This window comes from Leuciscus leuciscus (assembly GCF_965113295.1).
Source record: "Leuciscus leuciscus genome assembly, chromosome: 1".
Lineage (NCBI taxonomy): Eukaryota > Metazoa > Chordata > Actinopteri > Cypriniformes > Leuciscidae > Leuciscus > Leuciscus leuciscus.
This window is the reverse complement of record NC_138725.1, coordinates 76,315,084-76,340,387: the sequence shown is the minus strand read 5'-3', so window position 1 is coordinate 76,340,387 and position 25,304 is coordinate 76,315,084. Positions and strand designations below refer to the sequence as shown.

The 25,304-nt window shown below is 39.8% G+C and overlaps 1 protein-coding gene across 1 annotated transcript; it reads left to right on the top strand.

Moving 5' to 3' along the window:
- Positions 1 to 8,190: 8,190 nt before the first annotated feature.
- Positions 8,191 to 20,356, top strand: LOC309511959 (transmembrane protein 235). Its single transcript, XM_082187347.1, has 4 exons — positions 8,191 to 8,546; positions 9,383 to 9,460; positions 12,819 to 12,956; positions 19,950 to 20,356. The coding sequence occupies exons 1-4, from the start codon at positions 8,369 to 8,371 to the stop codon at positions 20,222 to 20,224; spliced, it is 669 nt and encodes a 222-aa protein (XP_082043473.1). The 5' UTR covers positions 8,191 to 8,368; the 3' UTR covers positions 20,225 to 20,356.
- The last annotated feature ends 4,948 nt before the right edge of the window (positions 20,357 to 25,304 follow it).

The window sequence follows — 25,304 nt, the reverse complement described above, 5'->3', positions numbered from 1 at the left end:
TCTTACAGATTACATGAACTGAGAATATTTGTTTTTTATATAAATTACTTCATTTAAAAGAAGAGAATTCAAGCTTCATGCCTGTGTGTCTGTATGCCTGTTTGACTGAGTATTTGCTGAGTTATTGTTCATTTTCGGACGCGTTTCAGAATGGACTACACTGACAGAGAGAAGGCAGAACTATCTTCGTGTTTATTTTTCTTTATTTGGCGAAAAGCAAAACACTTTGTTTTTATTGTGAGTATACACAAAAATAATACACATTTAACAGAATCGATTGATGTATGAAACGCGTTTGTAATATCAAAGTCAACAGAGCAAAATTAATCTCTTTTGAACTGATAAAAAAAAAAGCGAGCTGGTATCGCCGGCGATACCGCCCGACCCCAGGGGGTTAACTGGTTAAAATGCTCAAACCAGGAGGAACTATACAGAACGATGTCATCAAGATACACCTCACATCCGGGCATTCCATACAGTATACGGTTTACCAGTCGTTGGAAAGTCGCCGGTGCGTTACGAACCCCGAAAGGCATTACTGTGTACTGCAGGAAAGCATCAGGCGTAACGAAGGCGGATAACTCTTTTGCATGGGTAGTCAAAGGCACCTGCCAGTACCCCTTTAGAAGGTCAAACTTACTGACATATCGGGCAGAGCCAACATGATCGACACAGTCGTCAACACGAGGTAAAGGGAAGCAGTCCGGTTTTGTCACAGCATTAAGTTTTCGATAATCAGTGCAAAATCGATATGAACCATCGGATTTATTCACTAGAACGCAAGGGAGAACTCCATGAACTAAAACTAGGTTCAGCCAGGTTATGATCAAGCAAATAGTTTACTTCTTGCTTTAGCAAATCTCGTTTCAAAGGATTAACTCTATAGGCATTCTGTTTAACAGGACATGAAGTTCCTACGTCGATGTCATGTTCAATGGCAGACGTACGACCAGGGACATCAATAAAAAGAGAAGGAAACAACATCACTAACTCAATGACATCATTCCTCTCCTTCTCTGTCAAATAAGAAAGATGAGAGGACAGGTCAGTAAGAATCTCCGAGTTGTTAAGTCGTCCGTCTACTTTTCCTCGAGAAAGAAGATTCCCATCCTCATCAGCATTCTCAGAAGAATCACCACTCATGCTTCAAAAGAGAGAAGACTGTTGTTCTGGATTAAAAGAATCACAGGTGTTTACTACACTAACAGAGACAGAAGGAACAGGAACTACATAAGATTTCAACAAGTTACTGTGACAAACCTGCACTTTCCTCCTACAGCAGATAATTATTATCTGAAAGGCGTTTAGCTACATTGTAGGGTCCTGTAAACTTTGCTTGAAATGGATTAGCAGGAAGAGGCAGCAAAGCCAATACTTGATCACCCACCTGAAACTCTCTCAACTTAGCCTTCCTGTCAAAGAGTTGTTGCATTTTTGTTTGAGACTTACTCAACTTCTTTTTAGCAATAGCTTGTGCCTCATACAATCTACACTGAAATCCACTCACATAGTCTGAAACATTTTCAGAAGGCTTAGACGTTAGCCATTCATCAGCTAGAACAGCAGTAGGTCCTCGTACTATATGTCCAAACACTACTTCATTTGGGCTAAAACCAAGGCTTTCTTGGATTACCTCACGTATAGCTAGTAACTTCCACGGCAGACCTTCTTCCCAATCCGCATCGAGTTCCACACAATATGACCTTAAAAGAGACTTCAAGGTTTGATGAAACCTTTCAAGAGCTCCTTGACTCTGTGGATGATAAGCACTAGAAATATTGTGGCTTACTTGAAGCTGACGCATGGCTTTTGAGAACTGTTTCGACATAAAATTTGAACCCTGATCAGTTTGAATAACCTTGGGAATTCCAAAGGTTGACATAAAATTAGTGAGGGCCTTCAAGATAGACTTTGTAGTGATAGACCTCAACGGATAAGCGGCAGGATAATGAGTAGTCTGGCACATACCAGTGAGAAGATACTGATGACCAGTCTTAGACCAGGGCAAAATACCAACACAGTCAATGATCAAATGCTCGAAAGGGGTGGAAACAACAGGAATAGGCTGCAACTGAGCAACAGGCACTTTTTGGTTTGGCTTACCAGTAATCTGACATGTATAACAAGATCGTATATGCCTAGCCACATCTCGTTTTACCTTAGGCCAATAAAACTGTTGCATGACACGATCATACGTTTTCCGGACTCCTGTATGACCAGCAAGTCCTTGATGAGCCAAATTCAACACAGAGTCTCTTACTGTAATGGTGCGTTCACACCGGACGCGAATAGCGCGTCAGGCGCGAGTGATTTCAATGTTAAGTCAATGCAAAGACGCGTTACGCGCGTAAAAAATTCCTGCGGCGCGAATGAGGCATAGAGCGCGGCGCGGTAGACGCGAATACGCCTCATTCGCGCATCAAGTTCGCGCGAATGGCGCGAATTGAGCGTCTGGCGCGTTAAGCGCGTTACGCGCAAATGTTTTATGTAGTGCTTTTTGTGCATTCTCGCGTTTGACGCGAATTCGCGTCTGCCGCCCGAGTTGAAAAATCTGAACTTCTGCGTCAATTCGCGCCGCGTTAACCAATCAGGAGCCTGCTTGCTGCTGTCACGTGGCGAAGTGACAGTTTATAATGTTATTTTATGTTTGGCCTCTCGATAAATTATTTTGTAATAATATGACTAAAATGCTTGGTGTGCAAAGCAAATCTTTCACATAAAAACTCGATTTCAATATATGAGAGATACTCATTTTGTATTGAATGCTATTTATTCCATATCTATTCTAGATTATATGAAACATTATTATTCTAATGTAAAGACAACAAACACAATTTATTGTATTAAAACTTTTAAAAAAATCACAGGGCAGGTTTCACTTTTGGAGGCTGGCTCCATTTATTATCAAAACAAAAATAAATGACAGATTAGGTGGGTGCGGGCGAGGGTGAACCTCGCGCCGGGCTGTAGAGCGCGGGCTCGACAGGCATAGACCACTCGAGGCCGAGGCCTTATACGGCCTACGCTGTCCTCGTCAGCGTCCTCACCGTTAGGTCCACCAAACCTAGCTCCTGGAGCAAATTGTGAAACTCCTGAAACCCTCCGGAGGGTCTGGTGGACCCGAGTACAGCGACGATGTCCCCTACGCAGCTGTTTCTGCTCTCCAGAGCATATACGAGCGGTGACTCTCTCGATTAATGCTAATGCTAATGCTCGATAAACATCTAAAAAAGATGGCCGCCAAAACTTTCACCTCTGACGCGCGTAAATTTCGCTTCAAACTTTTGTTTTTACGCGCGTTAGACACGCGAATTAACACAAAGTGGTCAAGCGTCAAACTAGACGCGGTAGACGCGAATTTGACGCGCTATTCGCGTCCGGTGTGAACGCACAGTCAGAGGGATTACAATCTGAGTTTTAGGTTCCAGAGAAGCATCTTTATGCATGACCCCCATCCGACAAAGCAGACCATCATCAAGAAAATACGAAGAAGAAAGATGATCAGAACACTTCTTGGACCCTACTGCAGATAGAGGCTTAAGAGTGTCATCGCTCTGCTGGGCTCTTATTAAATCCTCTCAAGAGATCTGTAACAAGGAAGTCAGAGAACAGCCATCAACATCAGAGATATCAACATTAGTTTTCTCTTTAGTGGACAAAACCTCAGATGTTTCAGCAGATTAACTTTGCAGTACTGTAGAATCTTCCTGGTCAGAAGACAGCGAAGAGCAGGCCTTCAGGTCTTTTTGTTTAGGACATTTAGACGCATCAGATCCTTGTTCACCTGTATTAACAGTGTAAAAGAAAATGTCATGAAGTGGAACCTCTACAACTTGATTTTCAGACAGTGGTTTAGCCATTAATCAAGTAACTGCACAAGCTGGGAACAAATCAGTGAATTCTTTATGGTTTTCAACATCAGATTTTCTGGGTATAGATACTATTATGGGTGGAGCTGCCACACTACTCCCTCCCCCCAGCTAAATCATTTCCTAGAATAAACGTAATCCCAGGAACTGGAAGTGCAGAATGGACACCAACTACAACATCACCAGATACGATGGCAGAGGAAAGATGGATTCGATGCAAAGGCACTTCAACAAACCCCATCTCAAAACCTCGTACTAGTACATGGGTTCCAGTAGCCGTTTCAGAAGTTAAAGGCAAAATTCCTTCTAGAAGAAACGACTGAACAGCTCCCGTATCTCGAAGAAGACGCACTGGCACGGTTTTGTTTGAACCAGGCAATGACACATTTCCTTCAGTGATAAAGGGTGTATAATCAACAGAGGAAGTTACACCCCGATCAACAAATTTACCACCAGAACTAGGTAAAGGGCGATCTTTCTCATCAAGAGCATCAACAATGAATGGCAAAGTAGCAACCAAAGCAACAGGTTTCGACAGTCTTTCTTTCTTCTTAAGAAACAAGACGGTCAGATATTTTATGGCCAGATTTTTTACAATAATAGCAAACCATGTCTTGTGAGGGTGCAGGCTTACTAGAATGATCAGCAACTGTCGCCTTAACGTTCCTACTCATCACAGGAGACTTTGTCTTAGCTTGAGAGCAAAACACAGACTTAAGCCTGGTTCACACGGCAGGATAATTAGGCCGATTTTATCCCCGCTTCACCCCTTCCGACAATCTTAAGGATGCTCCGATTATCGTAAAATAATCTGATCAGATATTCCTGCCGTGTGTGGTGTGTTAAGGCTGCTCTCGTCTGCTCAGAAGGACTTCGGGACCGCTCCGATCTCTAATCGGGGATGTCCAACATGTTGGATTTATTTGGCCCGATTTCTTCTCGTGTGTGATGTCCCCCGAGCACGCAGCCTGTGGACTGTGGAGTGTAGCCAATCAGAAAGCGAGGTGACGAGGCGGCGAGGAAACACCGGGAAATATAATCAAAACAGCCGGCGGCATCGCGCACCAGAAAGTCCGGTGGACGTCAGAGATCATTGCCTTTTCTTTTGATAACGTTTTTTTACAAACTATTGCCACTGCATCCTCTTCGTCCGCCATGATTGTTTACTCTGAAGTCACGTTTGATCTCAAGGTATTTTGCGCGATTTCCCGTCTGATCTGGGAATGCTCGGGAGTCAAATCGGTTCGTGTGTGATGTGTTGATATTGCCGTGTGGCTGCGCACCACACACTGTACGACCAAAACTGTTAGACCCGTGATTTTTTATCCCCGTGTGTGGGGTCTCTCAGGTTTGGAAAATCGGCCGACAATTTTAAAATCGTCCCGTGTGAACCAGGCTTTACTCATGTCATTCTTAAAGCTGAACAAACTGAATGACCCCCGATGGGTTAACACAAATTCATCAGCCATGATAGCAGCTTCAGAAAGTTTATTCACTTTGTGTTCAGTAATATGCACAGCTACAGCATGAGGAACACAATGTTTAAACTTCTCTAAGAGCACTAATTCTCTTAACTGTTCTTTAGTGATAACTTTCATTGAAGTACACCAACGATCAAATAAATTCTCCTTTTCCCTTGCAAATTCCACATAAGTGCAGTCATCAATTTTATTAAAATTCCTGAATTTTTGGCAATATGCCTCAGGCACAAGAAGGTAGCATGTAGTACAGATTAAGCATGTAGCACAGCAGATTTCACAATGTCATACTCACCACTCTGTTCCAGTTTGAGAGCAGAATAAACTTACTGTGCTTTACCTGTGAAAACACACTGTAACAATAAAGTCCAAAACTTTTTCGCCCATTTTAAAGACAAAGAAACTCGTTCAAAGTGATCGAAATATTTTCTATTTTCTTCTCAGAAAATGGCGGAACTAATCTTAAATTTTTATGAACATTGAACACAGGTTCGTGTGATTCACTCGGCAGATGCCGTTCAACGAGAGGCACATCAACTCGTGAAGCTTCCGCTTGTTTTACGGACAACTCTAACTCCAACCTCTTTAACTGAAACGCTCTTTCATCCCGTTCTCTCTCAAGTTCCAGTTTTCGCACAACTAACTGCTGTTCTCTCTCTTCCGCTCGCTCTTTCGCAGCACGTTCTCTTTCTACTGCTCTTTCTTTCGCAGCGCAATCCTCACACTCAGCGTGGAGTTTCACTGCATCTAAATACAACTGTTTCACTTGAAATGACATATCTGGGAATTTTATCTCACTTTCACTGTCAGTCTCACAAGCAGTAGACACAACGATTCACTGGGAGCAATTAACTCAGCGCTTACCTCCAAAACTCCTCTATCAACGAGTGATCGCTTCAAAGTAGTCACAAGTATTTCCTTCAGCCGCTTATCTTGAGTAGTGAGATCGATACTGAAGCGTTCGGCGATTTGCACCAGTTTCTCATTTGTACAACTCTCAAGTAAAGTTTCTGAGGGACAAGCGAAGAAATATTCGAGCACCGAAGACATTTTGTTCGTAAACACTTATACTACAACAACACAGACAAAACCACCAGCTCACGCATGTGAGACACTGTTTACTAGAAATACAACTCCCATAGCCACTGCTTCGAAGAGAAACTACGTCAGTGTATTACGTAACCTACTCATTCACAAAACTTCCAAAGACTTACCACAAGTCAAAACACAATGTAGACACGAAGAGAAGAGAAGAGACGAACGCACTATACACACACGAACGCAATTATTTACTTTTCCTTTTTTTTTCCTTTTTTTTTATTTTTTAATGGGTTCACCTCTATAATCTGAGAAACTCCAGCTCCTATCTATGAAAAAAAACACACTAACTAATTCCTACCTAGTCTTCAAAGGTGTACCGGGCTCGGGGCGGCATTAAACGCTGAACTCCGTGACGATCAGTTTAAACTGAAAGTCCGAAAGCGTACCCCCTACAGAGAGTTAAATCTCCACCCAGGATAACCCCTAAAAAAAAAAAGGCAAAAAAAAAAAAAAAAAAAGAACAGTGATCCATCGGAAGGATTGTACACAACCCAGCTGGATACACTCTGACTAACCGGAGTTCTCATTCATAAAGGTAACCATTCACAAAAATAATCACATACTCACCAACATTCCTACGCCAAAGGATCGCGGACGAGACACCCAATTTATGTCACGGCCAGCTCGCTCTCGACCATAACATAAAATAGGAGCACTTTTTCAGATTGATTGACTTGCAAGTTTCTTTATTCAAGTGTCAAAATGATACAATACAAAATAATATTACATAATGTCTAGGGTTTAAATAAAGGGGGAAAATAATAATCCAAATGGTGAGGAAATGTTGAAACAGCAAAAGCAAGGGTTCGAGCAAATGTCTTCTCCTGGGGACTGCCGATCCCCAGAGGAAAAGTGAAATGGATTAAATCAGTCCCATCTTTGGCCCTGTCCCAAATGGCACTCTTCATATGCACTTTCGGTCTTGTGGACTTACAATGGCTGCCGCGTGCGCGTGTCCGTTAAGTCCGTGAGACCATAGGGTGTCCCATTTGTCATTTTAGGCCTCAGAAGGGTGCTCGCGAGCGCCCCCTTTGCGGTCAATATGTGCCCTCGATGCGCACTTTTGCAGAGCCCACACTGATGCGGACTCCGCTGCAGACTTCTTCCCGACAGTCAAAGCGGCATTACGTCACGAAAGTGCGGACTCGTAGGAAGACCACGAGTGCTTAGGGTGCCATTTGGGACAGGGCCCTTTATCCTCTCCACAATCAGATGAGATTATTCAGCAGGAGTGTACAATCGACCACACCCTCCTAAGTCATCCCGCCACCAGCAGGCGAGAAAAGAAAGTGCAGGGTCGTAACACAAGACACGAATGGGAAGCGAAGAAAAACAAATACAAACGATTCACCGTTTTACTTTTCACAGTAAATTCCAACAGAGGTAGCAGTCCAACGCAATGAAAACACTGATATATATATATATATATATAAACACTTAATAGATATCAGTACTGGAAATGAAATTTTTTATGTTCATTTTCTCTCACCTGTTGAAATGAGGAATGTTCTCTCTCCTGACAAAATCAAGCCAGGTTAACAAAAGATATAGGCCACTATATACAGATTAATCTATTTACACAAGATGGAGAAGAAACAACCTCGTCGCTGAGGAGAGCAAATGAACCACAGTGAGTGATCGCAGCAGAAACTGAGGTGAGAGAATCATGCATTCAGTGTTCAGAGGATCTGCTCTCACTCCATATACAGCTGTGCAGGAGAGATGGAGGAAAATCACACAGTTTTTTCATCCAGCATGAGCTGAGAGCTGATTCTTCCTTCACCCTGGACACAACTGGAGTAATAAAGACAGACTGATGTGCTTTAATGTGTCTGAACGAAACACTCTGGGCTTTAGAGGAACTGAATGGCAGTAACAGGTGCTCAAATTCAATGAATCATAAGAGGGATTTGAGCGCTGATGAAAATGAACTTTGGGACAGTTGTCATCAGCGCGGGTCTGTGCGGGCTGCTCAGTTTCATCCTGCTCGCCGTGTCCATCGGCACTGAATACTGGTACATTATAGATGTGGATGAAGGCAAGAACTCCAGCCTGGAATACAGCAGCTCTCACTCCGGACTCTGGAGGATTTATGAAGGTAAGATGCTCAACACACACAACTTAAGCACAGTTTTATGTCCGATTGTATTGTGCAGATGTTGCACACATTTATATTCTTCCAATAATGTGTATATCCAGACTCATTTCTCACTATACACAAATATACACATATGAATATACATTTAACATTAGGCTAAATACTGAGTATTAATGAGTATAAAGTACATGGACTTAATGTGCCATTTGTTCATGGCCATATTAATGAGTCAAGCATATAGTGACATTTAATGTGTGTAACATATTTAATATATATAATAGGTGTCCCCACATCTCCCTTCTCTTACTGTTTAGCTAGTCATTTCATGTGCCTCATTAGATTAAAGTATTTTTTATCTCATTTTAATCGCAGCATATAAACTGGCAAACGGTTCTACTGGCTGCAAAGAAAGTCATTTCTCAAATGTTCACAGAGACAGTCCTCATCACCGGCTGAGGCTCCATTATGTACATAATTAATGTCTCGTCCAATTCGGTCGCTGTTTCATGGCACTAGACTATTAAAAAGAGAAGCAGTTCATCACAGAACTGTAAATGTTTAATGTTACACACGTTGTGATGACAGTTACTAAATCTGTCGTATGAAAAAATACTGTTTTCCATTTCATTCTAATTGCTGTAACAATGATGTCTTCCCTCTTAAACAAATGCTGCTTTTCCTTTTACGAAAATAATCCTTCAAATGATATTGTATGCCTTGAACTTGTAGGCTGTAGTAGTATAGAAGAGATTGCCAAGAAAATTGATTTGTGGTCAACTGTGTGAAGCATAATGTGTGTTTCCAGCTTTGACTTGGTGTTTCAATGTCACCCACAGGAGAGAATGGCAGTTATCATGACATCTCGTTCTACACGGACACCTCCGACCACACTGAGCAGGAGAAGCACCTTTTAAGTGAGTCTCTGAAACTGCCATCTACACATTAACCACAGTCAGAGAATGGCACTGGGAATAGGCTTGTTATGGTTAGTGTGTTCTCCGTCTCTTTAAGAGCGGTATTCCCAGCACGATATTCAACCGTCCCGACCCTTATTATACAGTAAGGAAGACTGACCAATTATCAAAGCAATGATAATATTGCAATACTGACAAAAAAATTTAATTAAAATAAATGAATAAAAAACAGTTTTTGTACCTTGGCTGGTTTAGCCTGTCGTGGACAGCTGACTCCCGAAGCTTCTTCTTCATATTCACACAGCAAAATCCCCATTGTTAAATTAACTCTGCTCAGAGCACATATGGTCCCACTCTACAGAGTGTTAAAGTAACATTGAAGCAGTGTTAAAGTTAATGAGATAATTAAGTGATTAAGTGATGATTGAGCATTAGTGATGAACACCTGCTGTTAACAAGCAGAATCACTGAAGGAAAGAGAAACACAAGAACTACAACTGACTTCAACCACAGCCTTAGATGAAATCAATTGCAGATAAAAGAAGACATTACATCTCTCGAGATCTCAGCAGAGGAGGATTACACAGCTCCACAAACAGCATTACCAGCTTCACTTATTACTAACCAGGGGTGCGTTTCCCGTACAACGATGTAACTCTGTGCTTCACTACCATAGTACAATGCATCGTTGAAGAAATCAACTTGCTAGTCACGACTGTTTCCCGAAATCATATTGTTGCACACTGGTCGTTCAACCAAGTTGGTTAATGATGTCACGCAGGTGGTGGAGTAATAACTTATTTTAATTAACCTGTTTGAGGTCGAAATAACGTTAGATGTTTTGATATAAATTACAGACATGGCATCTGAGGACTATTTCTCATTTTTCTCAGTTATTTTGCTTCATTTCCAGATTCAACCGTAGGCTCGTTCTTACATAGTAGAGCATGTTCGCACATGCGCAGTCTTAAAAAATGGTGCTTTAAATTTCTTGACAAACTAAAAGACGTAAATGACATTTGTATGTATTCTAAATAAAAAATACAGGTTGTACTGAATGTCAGCTTGCTTATTTTGCTCAAGATAAGTATTTATTAAAACCACATGTCATGCAAATTATAAACTCTTCTTCTAACCACAGGTCGAGAGCAGTCGTTCCAAACACACAAGTTTGCCATGCTGTTTGCGAATGTTCGAACTTGTTGAACTTTGCTAATAACGACGGAACTTGCGAACATAGTTGGCTAACAATGCTTTTGGGAAACACACCCCAGATTTACTTTATTTCGGTCAGACGTCTACAGAAGCTCTTTTTGAGAATTAGCAATAAGGTTCAGGTGTTGATGGTGTTTCAACATTATTGAAAATATTTGGTCACCATTATGGTGATCAGTGTTTGTTTTAGTTGGGCAGTTTGAGTCTTGACTATTTATGTGAGTTTGTGGTCTTTGTAACAGTGTTGACCGATGATTTTCATCTTTCTTGCCACAGATTAGACATGTGACACAAAAACTGTGACATGCTTCATGCCGCAATGCATTCTGGGAGCCCATAGTATAAAGCTCATGGCTCCCAGAATGCATTGCAGCATGAAGCATGTCACAATTTTTGAGATCCATATGCTGATTTTTGAAGTCTGTTTGTGTCAAAAAAAATAAAAAAAATCCCCTTAATTAAAAAAAAATCCACAGTTAAGAATGTCTCATCTGTGGCACAAAAGTATTGCTGGTGACAATAATGGTTTAATAACAAATAACCCCTTATGGTCAGCGAGTAAACTATATCACCTGACCCTTTTTTTCTGTCTTTCTTCGCAACAGATTGCATAAACACTGTTAGAAAGAACACAAAGTTACATAAAATGTCAAATCAAACTGCCCAACTAAAGCAAACACTGATCACCATAATGGTGACCAAACATTTTCATTAAAACATCAACATCTAAACCTCAGTTAAGTCTCAAAAATAAATTATGTAGATGAAGGACAGAAAGAAAGTAAATCTGGTTAGTAATAAGTAAAGCTGGAAATGCTGTTTGTGGAGTTGTTTAATCCTCCTCCTCAAAGATCTTGAAAGATTTCATGTCTTTTATCCTCAGGTGATTTTACCTATGGCTGTGACTGAAGTCTCTCCTTTTTCTGTTCTTGTTGTTCCTCTTTCCTTCAGTGATTCTGCTCATTATCATTAGGTGTCACCACTAATGATCAATCATCACCTTATTAATCACTTAATTATCTAATTAACTTTAACACTGCTTCAGTGTTATTATAACACTCCGTAGAGTGGCACAATGTGTGCTCTGAGCAGTGCTGATTTAACACTGGGGATTTTGTTGTGCAGTAGTGACAGAACTTAACTTTTCCAGGGGCATTTTTACCTTTATAAGTATTTTTTCTAACCTTATTAGATAAATGCATCATATTTTATGTCAAAATCATTTTATGAATTAATTTAATCAATAAATTCAATTATAATAATAAGACACTAGGATGTTTCCCAAGTATCAACAAAATTATTATGCACAGAAGCAGCATTTAGATGTATTTACACAGCAGTTACAATTGCATAAACATAATGTTATGACATTCATGTGTAAAAAATTATATTTTTAATATTGAAATATGAAATATTTTTGAATGAAATACTTTGAGACATTGATTGATTTGTTCAAAAACGCTGATTAATTCAGGAACGAAACGCCACTGTGTTGCTCAGAGACACACAACGGCTCCGATCTGGCTTTGTTTGGAACTCAAAATAGAACAAAAATAGAGACAATATTAACAATAATGTGTATGTAACTCACAATATTAACTTATTGTTAACTAATATTAACTATAACTTGACATCATATAGAAATATAATACAAAAACTCATACTGGGGCTTGATTTGGGTCCTTCTAACTGAATTGTAATCTACATCACACAGTGAATGCATTGCAAAGTGAGTGACATACTCGTTAATGTCAGCCTCTACATGGTTAAAACAACAATTACAATATTATTGTAGACCAGGGGTGCCCAATCCTGCTCCTGCGATTGACTGTCCTGCACAGTTCATCTCCAACCCTAATCAAACACACCTGCCTTTAATTTTCAAGTGATCCTGAAGAGGTTAATTGGTTGCTTCAGGTGTGTTTGATTAGGGTTGGAGATGAACTGTGCAGGGCAGTCAATCAGCAGGAGCAGGATTGGGCACCCCTGTTGTAGACAATGCATATAATGCATTATTATTGTACACACCCCTAGTGGTCACTCGCTTAAACTCACTGAAAATGAAAGGGCAAATTGTCCCTGAACTCCAGCCTTCTTTAAAGTGTTGAGTTTGTGTGATGTAATAAAGGCTTGTGTCTCTCAGACTTGCACAGGGTCATCGTGGTCCTGCTGCCTCTCAGCCTGGTGCTTCTGGTGTTTGGGGGCATCTTCGGTCTGGTGGCGTCTTTGGCTCAGAGCTTCTCTCTCCTCTCCTGCATCGCTGCATACTTCCTCGTCTGCAGTGAGTGTCATGAACAGCTTCATTACCCGTCTACAGATAGCAGCTGAAATGAAGTGAGGTCTCAGTGGAGTTTGTGTTGTTGTGTATGGGTCAGTGAGAGATGTGTTTCAGGGATCAGTCAATGCCACACATGGATATAAATCACAATGGGAAAGAAAGAAAACACAAAATGTCCATCTGAGTGCAGCTGTTAGGTGAAATGGACACACAGAGAGAGCGTTTAAATAGTAGCTCAATAATAAATATACACAAAGCCTGCAGTAATTAATAGAAAAAAATAGTGAAAAGATTTTCAATCTTTAAAAATGGTACATAAAATAATTAATAATAGGGCCCCAGTGTATTTTAACTCATATTTATCTTGGGTTAATGTAAGACATGGACACTATACTAGACAAAGTAGCCTATTATGGACCCGAATCTATGTAAGCGTTAGACTTTGTATGATCAGAGGATGTTTGAATATACAGGTGCGCAGGAGTGGAACAAGTTGCCATTGGACACTAAGGTTTTAACGGATAATGTTGGCTATAGTATAAGAGTGGAGAGATTGTTTTTAGATAGGATGGCTTAATATACATGTGTTTTTTTTTGTATTATTATTATTTTATTATTATTATTTATTTTTGTCATGAAAATGTCTAGTTAAAAATCAAAGGACCACAATGGAAATAAGTTAATGCAACTTTATTGTGTTATTCTTGACAAAGAAGTTTTGCTACTTTAATTGTTTCTGTATTGCTAAATAAACTCAACTCAACTCAACTTTAACACTCTTGAGTCTGGAGCCAAATTAACTCCCAGGAGATTTTACTTAAAGGTATAGCGGAGGATCTTTCCAAATTTTAGATAAGACCCGCCCGCTCCACTTTTTGAAAAGTTTGATTGATTCACAAGAATGATTGACATTTAGGAGGACCAATAGTATAGGTTACCCACCAGGAAGTAAAACATCCTCCGCTATACCTTTAACACCCGAGTTTTTGCTGAGCACTTGCTGAACTTCAGTTTGTGCAGAACATAGCTGCTGTGAGAAAAGTTCACAATCCAAGTCCTAATCATGAGACGTGCTTTATATTAAGTGCCTTAAACTAACTCATGAGCCTATATGCGTATGTTTATATGACAATGATGTACTAAAAACGGAAACGGTTTTCCTTTGCGTTTTTCGCGTATAGACTGTCAAAACGATCCCTGTACACACGTATCAGCGAAAAACTAAAAACGCTGTATTACTCATGCCAGGCCAGTAGTTGGCAATGCCACTTTGTAGAGACTGAACACCTAAAACACTTGCGCATGACATCAGCGTTTTCACAAATTTGCTTTTTTTGTAGTATACATGGAGATGATAACAGTAACACTTTTTTTTTAATTTCTTTATTTAAAAGGGACAACGCACATTAATCAACATGAGTACAAAGTCCAACATGTAAATGTGCCAGATTTAGCCATACAGGCTAATTTTCATCTGCAGTCCCTACTTTGAAACCTTTTTTCAAAAGAGTGCATTTTAAGGCCCCCAAAATGAATGACCAAAACACATAAACAAACAGAGTTGTGTAAACGGCCCCTTTAGGCCAAGTATTGTAACCCATACTTGAAATTTGTCCTCTGCATTTAACCCATCCAAGTTACTGCACACACATTAGCAGCAGTGAGTAGTGAATACACACACGCACTGAAGAATTAAATCGGGTGTGTTTGATTAGGAAGAACATCTGGACAGATAGTAAAACACTATAGGCATCATACATTTTCACATTCACATAAGATTTATAATAGTGCTTTACAACTGTTGCTTTTCAGACTGTATGGACATGATCCCCGCTGTAAGCCATGTCACACTCTAGGATCTCAGTTGTCATTAATGTGTGTGTGTGTGTGTGTGGAGCAAGTGATTGTTTGTTGTTGCCTCATTAATTGCAATCGGGTTCTACGCTCCTATTGGTTTTTGATTTGATGGTTGTCGTGGGAGAAGTCACAGAGCAGGACTGTCTCTCAAAACCTCTGATACTGCCAGAATTTAGTTGGAGGAACATGTCGGTGAACATGTCTAGCAATCAGGGACTTCAGATTTTGGCCTAGGATCAGAGGAAGATTCTGGCCAAATTGTAGCCACAATCATACAGTGTGAACCCGGCTTAAATGGTTCCAGAGAATCATACACCTGAGGATCTGCAATCTACCAGAGTCATTCTGAATCTGAACACAACAAACTCATACAAAAACACTCCCTCTTTGCTAAGAGATTCATGACAATTTAAGACAATGTATTATAAATGCATGTTTGAAAGTGCATATATTTGTAATCAGCAGATTTTATAGAAAAGTTCTACGTTTAATGCTCATGTGTCTGTAAAGGTGTTAAACTATAATAAGAACAACAGGATTTGATTATATCATTAATGAGATAATTCACACCCTCATTCCACTGTCACAGCATCACAGTAACATAAATCAGGTTTGACACTGTATGTGTGCTATAGTTTTTTTAAATGAGTTGTTGTAGAGCACATTTTAATTTAAGTGGGAATTACATCTATAGTGTTGATTCTGTCCTCAATATTATTGTGATAGTATTATTGGGTATATTTGTTATGATAGGATGTGATGATGATGGTGTGTAGTTTGGGCTCTTTTGAGGCACTGTAACAGTGCTTGTGTTCTAGCCTGAGCACAACAGAAAACTGAAGTGCTGGTGAATTAAGGGAGGGATGGATGGAGCAAATGACTGGGATCTGCAAAGGTTGAAACACTGAGGTGCACCACAGACATTTACAGCTTTTTATTTGTGTTCTGTTTTCAGTCCTGAGATGAAAAAATATCACTAATCTTCCCCAGAACAATGTTACAAAAGGGTATATGCATGTGAACTCTGCACAGCTGTCTATGTTATGGTTTAGTGTGCTTATCTAGTAGCTTTTATTATTGCTGAGGTAAATTGTTGCAGTAATTGTGCCATTGAGGACTGAAAATTGCACACGATTGATGGATTGGAGTAAAACTGTGGAAAGATTGAAGTCTCATATGAGTTTACTGAGTGATCCCATCTGTAAACATAGTACTTTTCTTCACAAAAACAATTGGCATTCCCTATGGAATACGAAGACATGACAGAGAAGAAGATGGTGATGGTTTTTCCATCTGCTCTTGCCTCACAAACATTTGCTGTTCTCCAACTCTCATAAAACATGAATTGTAGCCGCATGTCTCCTTTCACAACACTGATGAATCATGCTGCAACAGCAGCAGCACCTAATCAAATACATCGCAAAGCCCTTTCTAATGTTTGGAATTCCTGCACTGATAAATTAATTTATCCCAGTGTGCATCATCAGACATTGTGTATCTTTCATTCAGTTCAACTCTCTCCTGACACACTCAGTCAGTATGTAACACTGTGAGTGTTGGTTTTTTTATAATAATTTTTTTTTATAAAGAGCACTTCATGACCTCCAGGGTGTCTGTGCTTCTGAGAGCTGTTTCATCCTTCTGGTTTTAAAACTTTTCTTCAGATCAGACAGATGCACCCTTGTGGAAAATAGGTGAGCCTAATTGTATTGAATTAATTAAGTATATATATTTGAGATCAGTTTATATATATATATATATATATATATAAACTGTACTTGCAGATAATTGTCATGGTGCAGGCTAGGACGGATCTCAATTGCAGCAGATTTACTTTTATTTATAAAACCAAATCAAAGAAAGCTATTCAAAAGGTGAGAATCAACGTAACAGTTTCACTAATGCAAAGACAATAGTGGATATTGAGTGGAACAAAGGACCAAGGAGGTGACGCTGGAAGAAGGAGCCAGAGCAGAGCCATTAGGACGAAGGTCCATGACAGAACCGATGGAGGGAGAAGCCAGGATGAAGCTAAAAGCCTGACCCACAGAGATGGAGTCAGATCGTGACAAAGAAAATGACCTGGGGTGACACCGCAGACCAGGAGGGCCAATGTCGAACTGCAGGCTTGCGGGACTGAGGAGGAGATGGGGACTTGGAAGACCAGGGCAGAGTCGGTGGGACTGAGGACAATGGAAGAACAAGAGGGATGGAGGAGACCGGCAGAGGCAGAGGGGTGTAGGTGTAGTGTAGTGTACTGTAGGTTGAAGTGTAGCTGGAGACTCTGATGTCTGAAGAGTAGCCAGAGCAACAATTGACCAAGGTGGATTCAGAGGGACGTGGGAGCCCAGCAGAACCGATGTGTCTGAGGGCCAAGGCGGATTCCGGGGCTCGGAGGCCCGAGGTGGAGCTAAGGGATAAACACACCAGGGCAGAACTGGAGACCTTGAAGCCAAAGGCGGATCCAAGCAGATGGGCTGAGCCACTGAAGGAGGAGTCGAGGGGCTGAAGGGAGCCTGTTCAGGCGGGGCAGAAGAACTGAATGGTGTTATTAGAGGAGCGGAGAGTGGGAGGCTGGGAAGGACCAGTGGTGATGAAGGACACTTGAGGCTGAGTGGGACCAGCTGCGCTGAATGAGACTTAAGACTGGGTGGGACCAGCAACGATGAAGGAGACTAAAGGCGGGGCGAGACCAGCGGACACAACAGGGCTTGGAAGTGGGAGGGGATCTGGGAATCAAGGAGGGCGCCAGGAGAGGAATAGGCTTACACGGAGGATGAATAGAACATGGATACCGGCTCACACACCTGGTCAGACAGAGCAGGCTCAAGCTCTGGGTCTGTGGTGGGCTCTGGTTTGTTGTCCAATCATGTAAAGAGTGCAGTTTGATATTTAGGGTGGATGTTGGCTCTGGCTCTGGCTCAAGCTCTGACACGGACATTGGGGCCGGCTAACACACCTGGTCAGACTCGGCTGGCTTAGGCCTCAGGTCTGCATGGGCTTTGGCGGGTATAGGCACTGGCTTGGGTCCGTGGCAAGCATGAATAGGTGTGGGGAAGGACTAGGGATGAATCATTGTAACAAGGTTTGATTACGACAGGACTGGCAGCATTTGGAAAAGCCCACTCCAAAAACAGGTCTTTAAGGTGCCTTCGCTCTAGATACCTGGTGGCTGAGCTCAAGGAACTCTAGGAATGTACAGTTGCAATGAATAAATCAATCAAAAGTTATTGATAACAGAACTCAACAGAACAAATGGTTCAAATGGTTCCCCTAAATTGAACTGAAAATGCAACTTTCAATGACTTCTGCAGTCTCAAAATGATTCAACCCCTTAATGGTAAGCATCTTTAGTACTTAGTAGAACACCCTTTTGCTGTTATGACCTGCTTCAAACGAGATGTATAACCAGACACCAGCTTCTGGCAGCGTTTCTGAGAAATCTTTAGCCCACTCCTCACGAGCAATGGCCTCCAGTTCAGTAATATTCTTGGGTCCGCGTGCTGCTGTTTTGCGTTCCTTATTTGTGAAGGGTGATGATATCTTCTCTTAACTTTTTGGACCATTCTTTTAACTTAACCATATTTCTAACTTGCAGTCAAACGTGACACTCAACAAACCTAGCAAGTTCAGATATTTTTGTGTTTTAGCTCAAGCACACCTGGTGCAACTAATGAAGCCCTTGATTAGTGATGAGACAACACCTTTTTCGCAGACTTGTGCTGTTGTGAGGGATTCTATTCAGGGAGTTGAATAATTTTGAAACTGCAGAAGTCATTAAAAGTTGCATATCAGTTAAATTTGGGGAAACCACTTGAAACATTTGTTGTGTTGAGCTATTTAAATTACTGTTGTTTGATTTGTTCATTGCAAACAGCTGAAAGTCTGTAAATTTGGGCTTACATACACAGGAGAAAATAAACAGAACAAGAAACCGCTGAACAAAGCAACCAGTAACCAGACAACAAACAAGGGCATGATCAGTAACCTAAGAAAATACCTGAAAATAAGGAACAAAGGAAGTAGGAACAGAACACTGGGAAACAATGAAATACAAACTAAAAGCCCATAAAATGCGTTCATCGGTTACTGAGATCTGCACTTTCACCAAAACTCCCCATATTATTAATAACACAGTCTACATGCTCAATGAATCTTTTATTTGCATTGTGTTTGCCCTTTAAACACAGCCTTTAAGTACTAAAATCAGTGTAGAATATTGCCTTTTATTTCTGTATTGTGACAGTTTTAATGTAAAAATCCTACTAACATTATAAAAGTTTCCCAGGAAACGTAAAATGTACAAAAATGGTCAAGTCCCCTTTAACAAAATGGTTGAAAATGCTCTCTGTTTTTCTATACTTTTCTCATCTTTCTCATCTCAACTGTCGCTCTCTCTGACAAGCACATCAGCAAACCCCTTCATTTTTTGAAAAAACAATGCATCGTTGATCAGAATATCTGACATGGAAATGAGTAGAAAAAAAGCTAGACGACTGAAATATTGAGTTTAATTGCAGAGCAGCAGGAACGCCTCTCCTCTGTTCGTCCAGTTGTCTATTATGAGTGACTGTAAAAGGTCAAGGCTCCTCTGAGCTTCTTGTAAGTGGGTTAATTACAGTAATAATGACTGAGTTCATGACAGTTCCCTCAAACATGGTCTTCTCTCCTTTCTTATTAATATTCTTACCACTAGCTGGTGTCACCATCATATTCTGTACTTGTGACTGGTTATTTTCATTGTAAATGAGAGACTCCATGTATTTATCCCAGTCAGGATTTTGTATCTACAATTAGACCTGTGTTCATGACTGTTGCTTGAACTGCTGTTCCCATTGCACCATTTTAACAATCTTCAATGTTGATCAAAATGTCCAGATAGTAATTCAAAAATACCCCAACCCAACCCCTACCATGGTAGGTAGTGGCAGGGTAATTGTACAATAATCTTATTGGAAGGACACAGTGCATCACATTTCCTTGTAAAAAAAAAAACAAGTACACTTTAGGATACTTTTAAAAGTACTACTTATTTAACGAAATAACATTTGAAAGAAAAATTTGCTAATGGCCCATTGCTAATTCTGTTTGTTCTAAGTAAATTGTGAATGGAGTGTAATGACTGCTCTTTGTGCACAGGTCTGTTGACGGTGTCTGGTGTGAGCATCTACATCAGTTACTCTCAGCAGGCTCTGGAAGAGCTGCAGCACATGGTGGATGTGGAGTCACTGGCTCACGTCCACATGTCCTTCGGCTGGTCTCTGGCCATGGCCTGTCTGTCCTTCAGCCTGGAGATGCTCGCGGGGGTCCTGCTCTTGCTAGCGGCCCGTCTCATCCGCCGGCAGTGCCACCACGAGCCTGCTGCGGTGTTCTTCATGAGTCAGAGTTCACCACAGCTTCTGAGACTGCAGTGATGATGATGATGATGATGATGATGTGGTCTACAATCACATGCATTTCATCCACAGCTTGATCAGGAAATGAGTTTGTGCTATGTCAAAGTTGAAATGGAGAGTGCCGGGTGGCAAATGAGACAGCTGCATCAATTATTGAAGGAGAGGCTCACTCAAGGACTGCAAAATTTGTCTGCATCACTCGACTGTGTCTGTGCAATCACATATTTTCCTCAAGGCTTCTAGAAACTTGTTTTCCTCTGCTCACCAATGCTGCACGCAAGATATATACCACAATGAATCAAGCAATTGCAGCTTTTATATGCAGTATATCTCTATGGTACACATTTTTACAGTATAGTTTTTTTTTTTTTTATATATATAGTCCAAAAACAGAATAATAACTTGCAGTGGTATGTCTAAGTAATGACAATTTTTGGTAAAAGTTGCAATAATATACACATTTAAATACTTACATATTACTGGTTAATCAAATTAAGAGATTCATTTGTACATTACCAACAATATCTGGAGTAAATGTGCTACATAACAAAAAGTACACTACTGTTCAAAAGTTCGGGGTCAGTGTGATGACAGCACAATTGTTTTCAACATTGATAATAATCATAAATGATTCTTGAGCATCAAATCATCATATTAGAATGATTTCTGAAGGATCATGTGACACTGAAGATGTAATGATGCTGAAAATTCAGCTTTGATCACAGGAATAAATTACATTCAAATAGAAAATATTTATTTAAAATTATTATAATATTTCACAATATTACTGTTTTAATGTATTTTAAATAAATAAATAATAAATAAATGCAGCCTTGGTGAGCAAAAACATTGAACGATTCTCTCCAAGCCTTGTAACCCATCCACCTCACCCATATGTGCTTATGAACTTTTAATACAGATAATGATCATATCTTTAATTTACACATAATGTTTTTGCATACTGAGATTTAATGCATTAAAATGTAGTTGTTTGTTTTTAGTATTTCTTAATAGAAAATTGTTCTGTGGTGAAACTTGTACAACTTATAGTAACCAACATTTCATGTACTGTCTACCACGAAGTGCCATATAATAAACATAACGTATGCCCATCATTTTACCCTGCATGTTGTTACAACTTATTTCATCCTTTAACAACATTATGTATGGAGCTGTTTTTAATGATCTGATACTGTCTGATCATGACCATACAAACTTTGTGTCCACAAAGATACTTTGGAATGCATATATCAATTTTAAATGAAGCTAGTTATAATTATGTTTTCATTTGTGTTAATTATATGTATCTCCCTAAGGCTTATATCCAAGATGCACCATGTGATCTCAAATTAAAATATCAATTTCTCAGTAATTAACCAATGTGAGTGTTCAATTTATGAAACTTGTCATTGGAACGGAGTGGGCTGTTTTCTTGAGCACAAAAGAGTCCAATTTTCATTCCAATTTCAAGAAGGAAAGTCTTCTCAAAATATCAGAAGTTAGTCCAGAGTGTAATATCCTGCATTATTTGCAGGGAAATATGTCTGTGTAATACTATTAAATTGCGACTGGCTGGTTGTAAATCTCTGACTGCTGCTGTGGAGGTTAAAATAGCTGCATTCAAGACAGCATTAAAAGTGAAACCCACGCTCTTAAGTGAAAATAAAGGCTGACCTGGGGATAAATGGAGCGAGAAGAGTGCCTGAGTGAAGTTTCTCTCCATCACTACACCAGAAAATTAATTCTATGAGCAAACAGTGCCAAAGTCTTGCATTGTTTTATAAAAAAAAAAAAAAAAAAAAAAAAAAAAAAAAAAAAAGGATGAAAGATTTATAAATATGGTTGCTTGGTGATTTCTGGCCCAAGTCAAAAACTAAATGTAAATGCATTTGGAGTGGTCTGAGATGGATTAATGCAAAAGTGTAAATGAGTCAAATTCAGGTACACAAGAAATATGAGGTCATGCCACAAATAATTATTTAAATCAGTTTGACACGATTTTGCTGTGGGTTCTTATTTTTTCTGCTCCCACGATGTGAAAAATACAATAGATGTTTATTGCGAACAGCTCTCCTGGTTTAATGAAGGTTTGGAAAGTTTCTTTTATTCCTCCTCCTGAAGATAATGCTTTAAAACTTGGGCAAAGAGGGTTAAAGACACACATTCAAATATCTCAGAAAGTCAATGAACCGGCTACACACCACTTGGAAACCTTCCCAGTTAATGGCACAGCATGACGGCTCTGGCTACCCAACTCTCTCTGCTCAATATAAAATAATACACCCTGAAAATGATGTTGTAAAGGAAACTCAGACGCGAAGATGGTGTTAGAACCCAATGACAGGTATTTATTAACAACACACAAGAGAATGCAGGTGAGTAACAACAACAGGTTGGTAGAGTTAATGGAAAACTGAGTAACTTTGTGTATCTTTCACCAGTAATTAGAGAGTCTTTGATGAGCCAACACACAAGAATAGCAGACTGGACACATGAGGAGAGGAGAGACAAGGACTTGAGATCGATGGTAAGTGTCACTGGAGATTGGCATTGCACAGGTAATTGAGTGTCTGTAGGAGACCGTACTGATTGAAGAGTGTGTGTGTGTGTGTGTGTGTGTGAGGGAGCTGATTGATGCGGTGATGAGGGACAGGTGCTGGTGATTAGGGATGAGTGTGTGATTGTGGCTAATGCTGATTTGTTCAATTACTTGAAATGTTCCCTCATCCTTGATTCATCTGAGCTGAATTTCTTTATTGGCATTGTGGGTCACACGAAGAACCTTTCAAGATTCTTCGGATTATTTTCTTTGCACTAAGAAAAAAGGGTTCTTTTTAAGAACGGTTCTCTAAAATGTTCCTCTATGGAACCATTCTATCTTCTATTTTTAAGAGTGTATAACATTCTACACTGTTGACTATAACTCATTTATAGGGGTTTAGTGTGGTAAATGTGACTCTTTTTATACCTCTTGCAAGTATGATTTGTGTGTGAATAATTGTTTATGCATGTGTGTTAATTTAATTGTCCATGCTAAATTATTGGCAGTGCTTCCTATATGAGTGCATGATGGTAATGCTCTTTATTAATAGATTTATGTGTAGAAAAGTTTGAAGAGCTGCAATTTGTGAAAATGGCTAAGTAATGTTAATTAGTGATCATGTTTTAGTAATTGATTACATTTGAAGCGTTTTGCTCATTAAATGGGTTTTAGCATGAGAAAAACAACTTATGTGCGAATTTGCTTTTGCTCACCATGGTGAACAGTTTTGTGATTATCAAATTTTGATGATTAGTGTAACCTAGCTTTGTCATATCTCTGTAGAAACAGAATAGCTCCAGGTGAAATACAGCACAGTGGGGTCAGCCCTATGCTCCCACATTTCTAAGATTAATTTTTTTACTGAAAATTTAGAAAATTAGGCCCTGTGTTCCCACAGCCCTGTGTTCCCACAACCATATGTTCCCACAGCCCTATGTTCCCACAGTCCTATGTTCTCTCATTTAACTATGTCCCCTATGAAGGGTAGGTTTTAGTGCTTGTGCTGGTACAGGGATAGCCCAATAACATCCCAGACAAGTCTCCCTCCTGTGAGGGGTAGGTTTAGGTATGTTAGGGTTAGGGTTAGGGCTGTGGGAACATAGGGCTGTGGGAACATAGACATGCTCCCAGTACAGTAATGTCATGCTTTCACCGAACTCTCGCTGGTTGAGAGCGAATTACTGGGAAGATTGATAGGACCTCTGTTATAGATTAAACCTGGACCAAACACATTAAACATTTATGGGACATTATATTTCTTCTCTCACTTGCTGCATAATCAAGCAGAGCACGGGGTAAACACATTATTCTTTTCTCTATATTGGCTTTGACAGATCGGTGCAATTTCTTTTCCCCCCATACACATCTGAGAATCTGTGAACTCTGAAAGCTTTTTCTTACATCCAGAACTCAGGTGGGGGGATTTTTTTCCTTTCAAACCACAAAATACATAACAACCCATTGATTGATTCTCACATTCATGTCATAATTCACACATATCATTGTTTACAGAATCGAAGTCACCTATCTTTCCTGCTGTGTTGTTATTGACTATGGTCTGCACAGCTGCTTAGACTGACTGTGTTTTCCACTCCAGTTTTCCACAGAACTGAACGTTCCTAATATTAGGTAGAATGCATAACTTGTTGTATGTTTTCTTCTTCAACCTTGAATGCCTTTCATTATATTTCTCATTTGAACCTCACAAATGAGAGTATGACCATATCAATTGATAAGCAACATCTATTTTTTTCACTGCAGAATGTGGCACCTTTTTAAATGTCTCCTATGGATTGAAATCCAGTCATCATAAAGTAATATGAAGGTATGAAGAGATATATGGAGGAGGTGTGAAGATTAGTTCTACAAATTCACATATAAACATCATTCCTGAGATCTTCACAACACTTCACACAAAAGCCATCTTTTAATAACAGTGGCAGAACTCAATTTGAAGATGAAGTCAAGTGGGGATCAAATATAACTATCATTGTTTTATTCTGATGTTTTCTCATCTTGGTCCACTTATGTTCTCCAACCATTGGCTGAACGTGCTCAAAATCTCATGTCCTTCATCTCATCAATATACCGGTCATATTTGATGTGTCTTGAATCATTAATTATCAGTCATTTGGTCTTTTTCCAAGCCCCTATGTGACCTCTCGATTAAAGCGTTGATGTTTGAAGAGCACAGTGTTTGTGGATGTGGATTGAGGGATTGTGGCTGGAGAGTCGAAAGCGGATTTGAGAATTTTTTTCCTTGAAATTTTGCTTTAAGAAACTCCTCCGCTTTCATTAGTACAGACTTTAGGCGTTTAAAAAAACAACAACAGATTTTCAGAAGCACAATACATATATTAAACAATATTAATGCATTTTGATTATTGCACATAATACGGTACATGAATACTGTATGTGCAAGAAAAAAATGTGTTGATAAAAGGTACACTGTTACTTTTGGCCCTCTTGTGGTTAAAAACAAAACTGCATGTATTTTGCAGAAGAACATTGTTTTGGTTGTGTTAGGCTCTGCGTGACTGTGATCTCCAGGGGGGG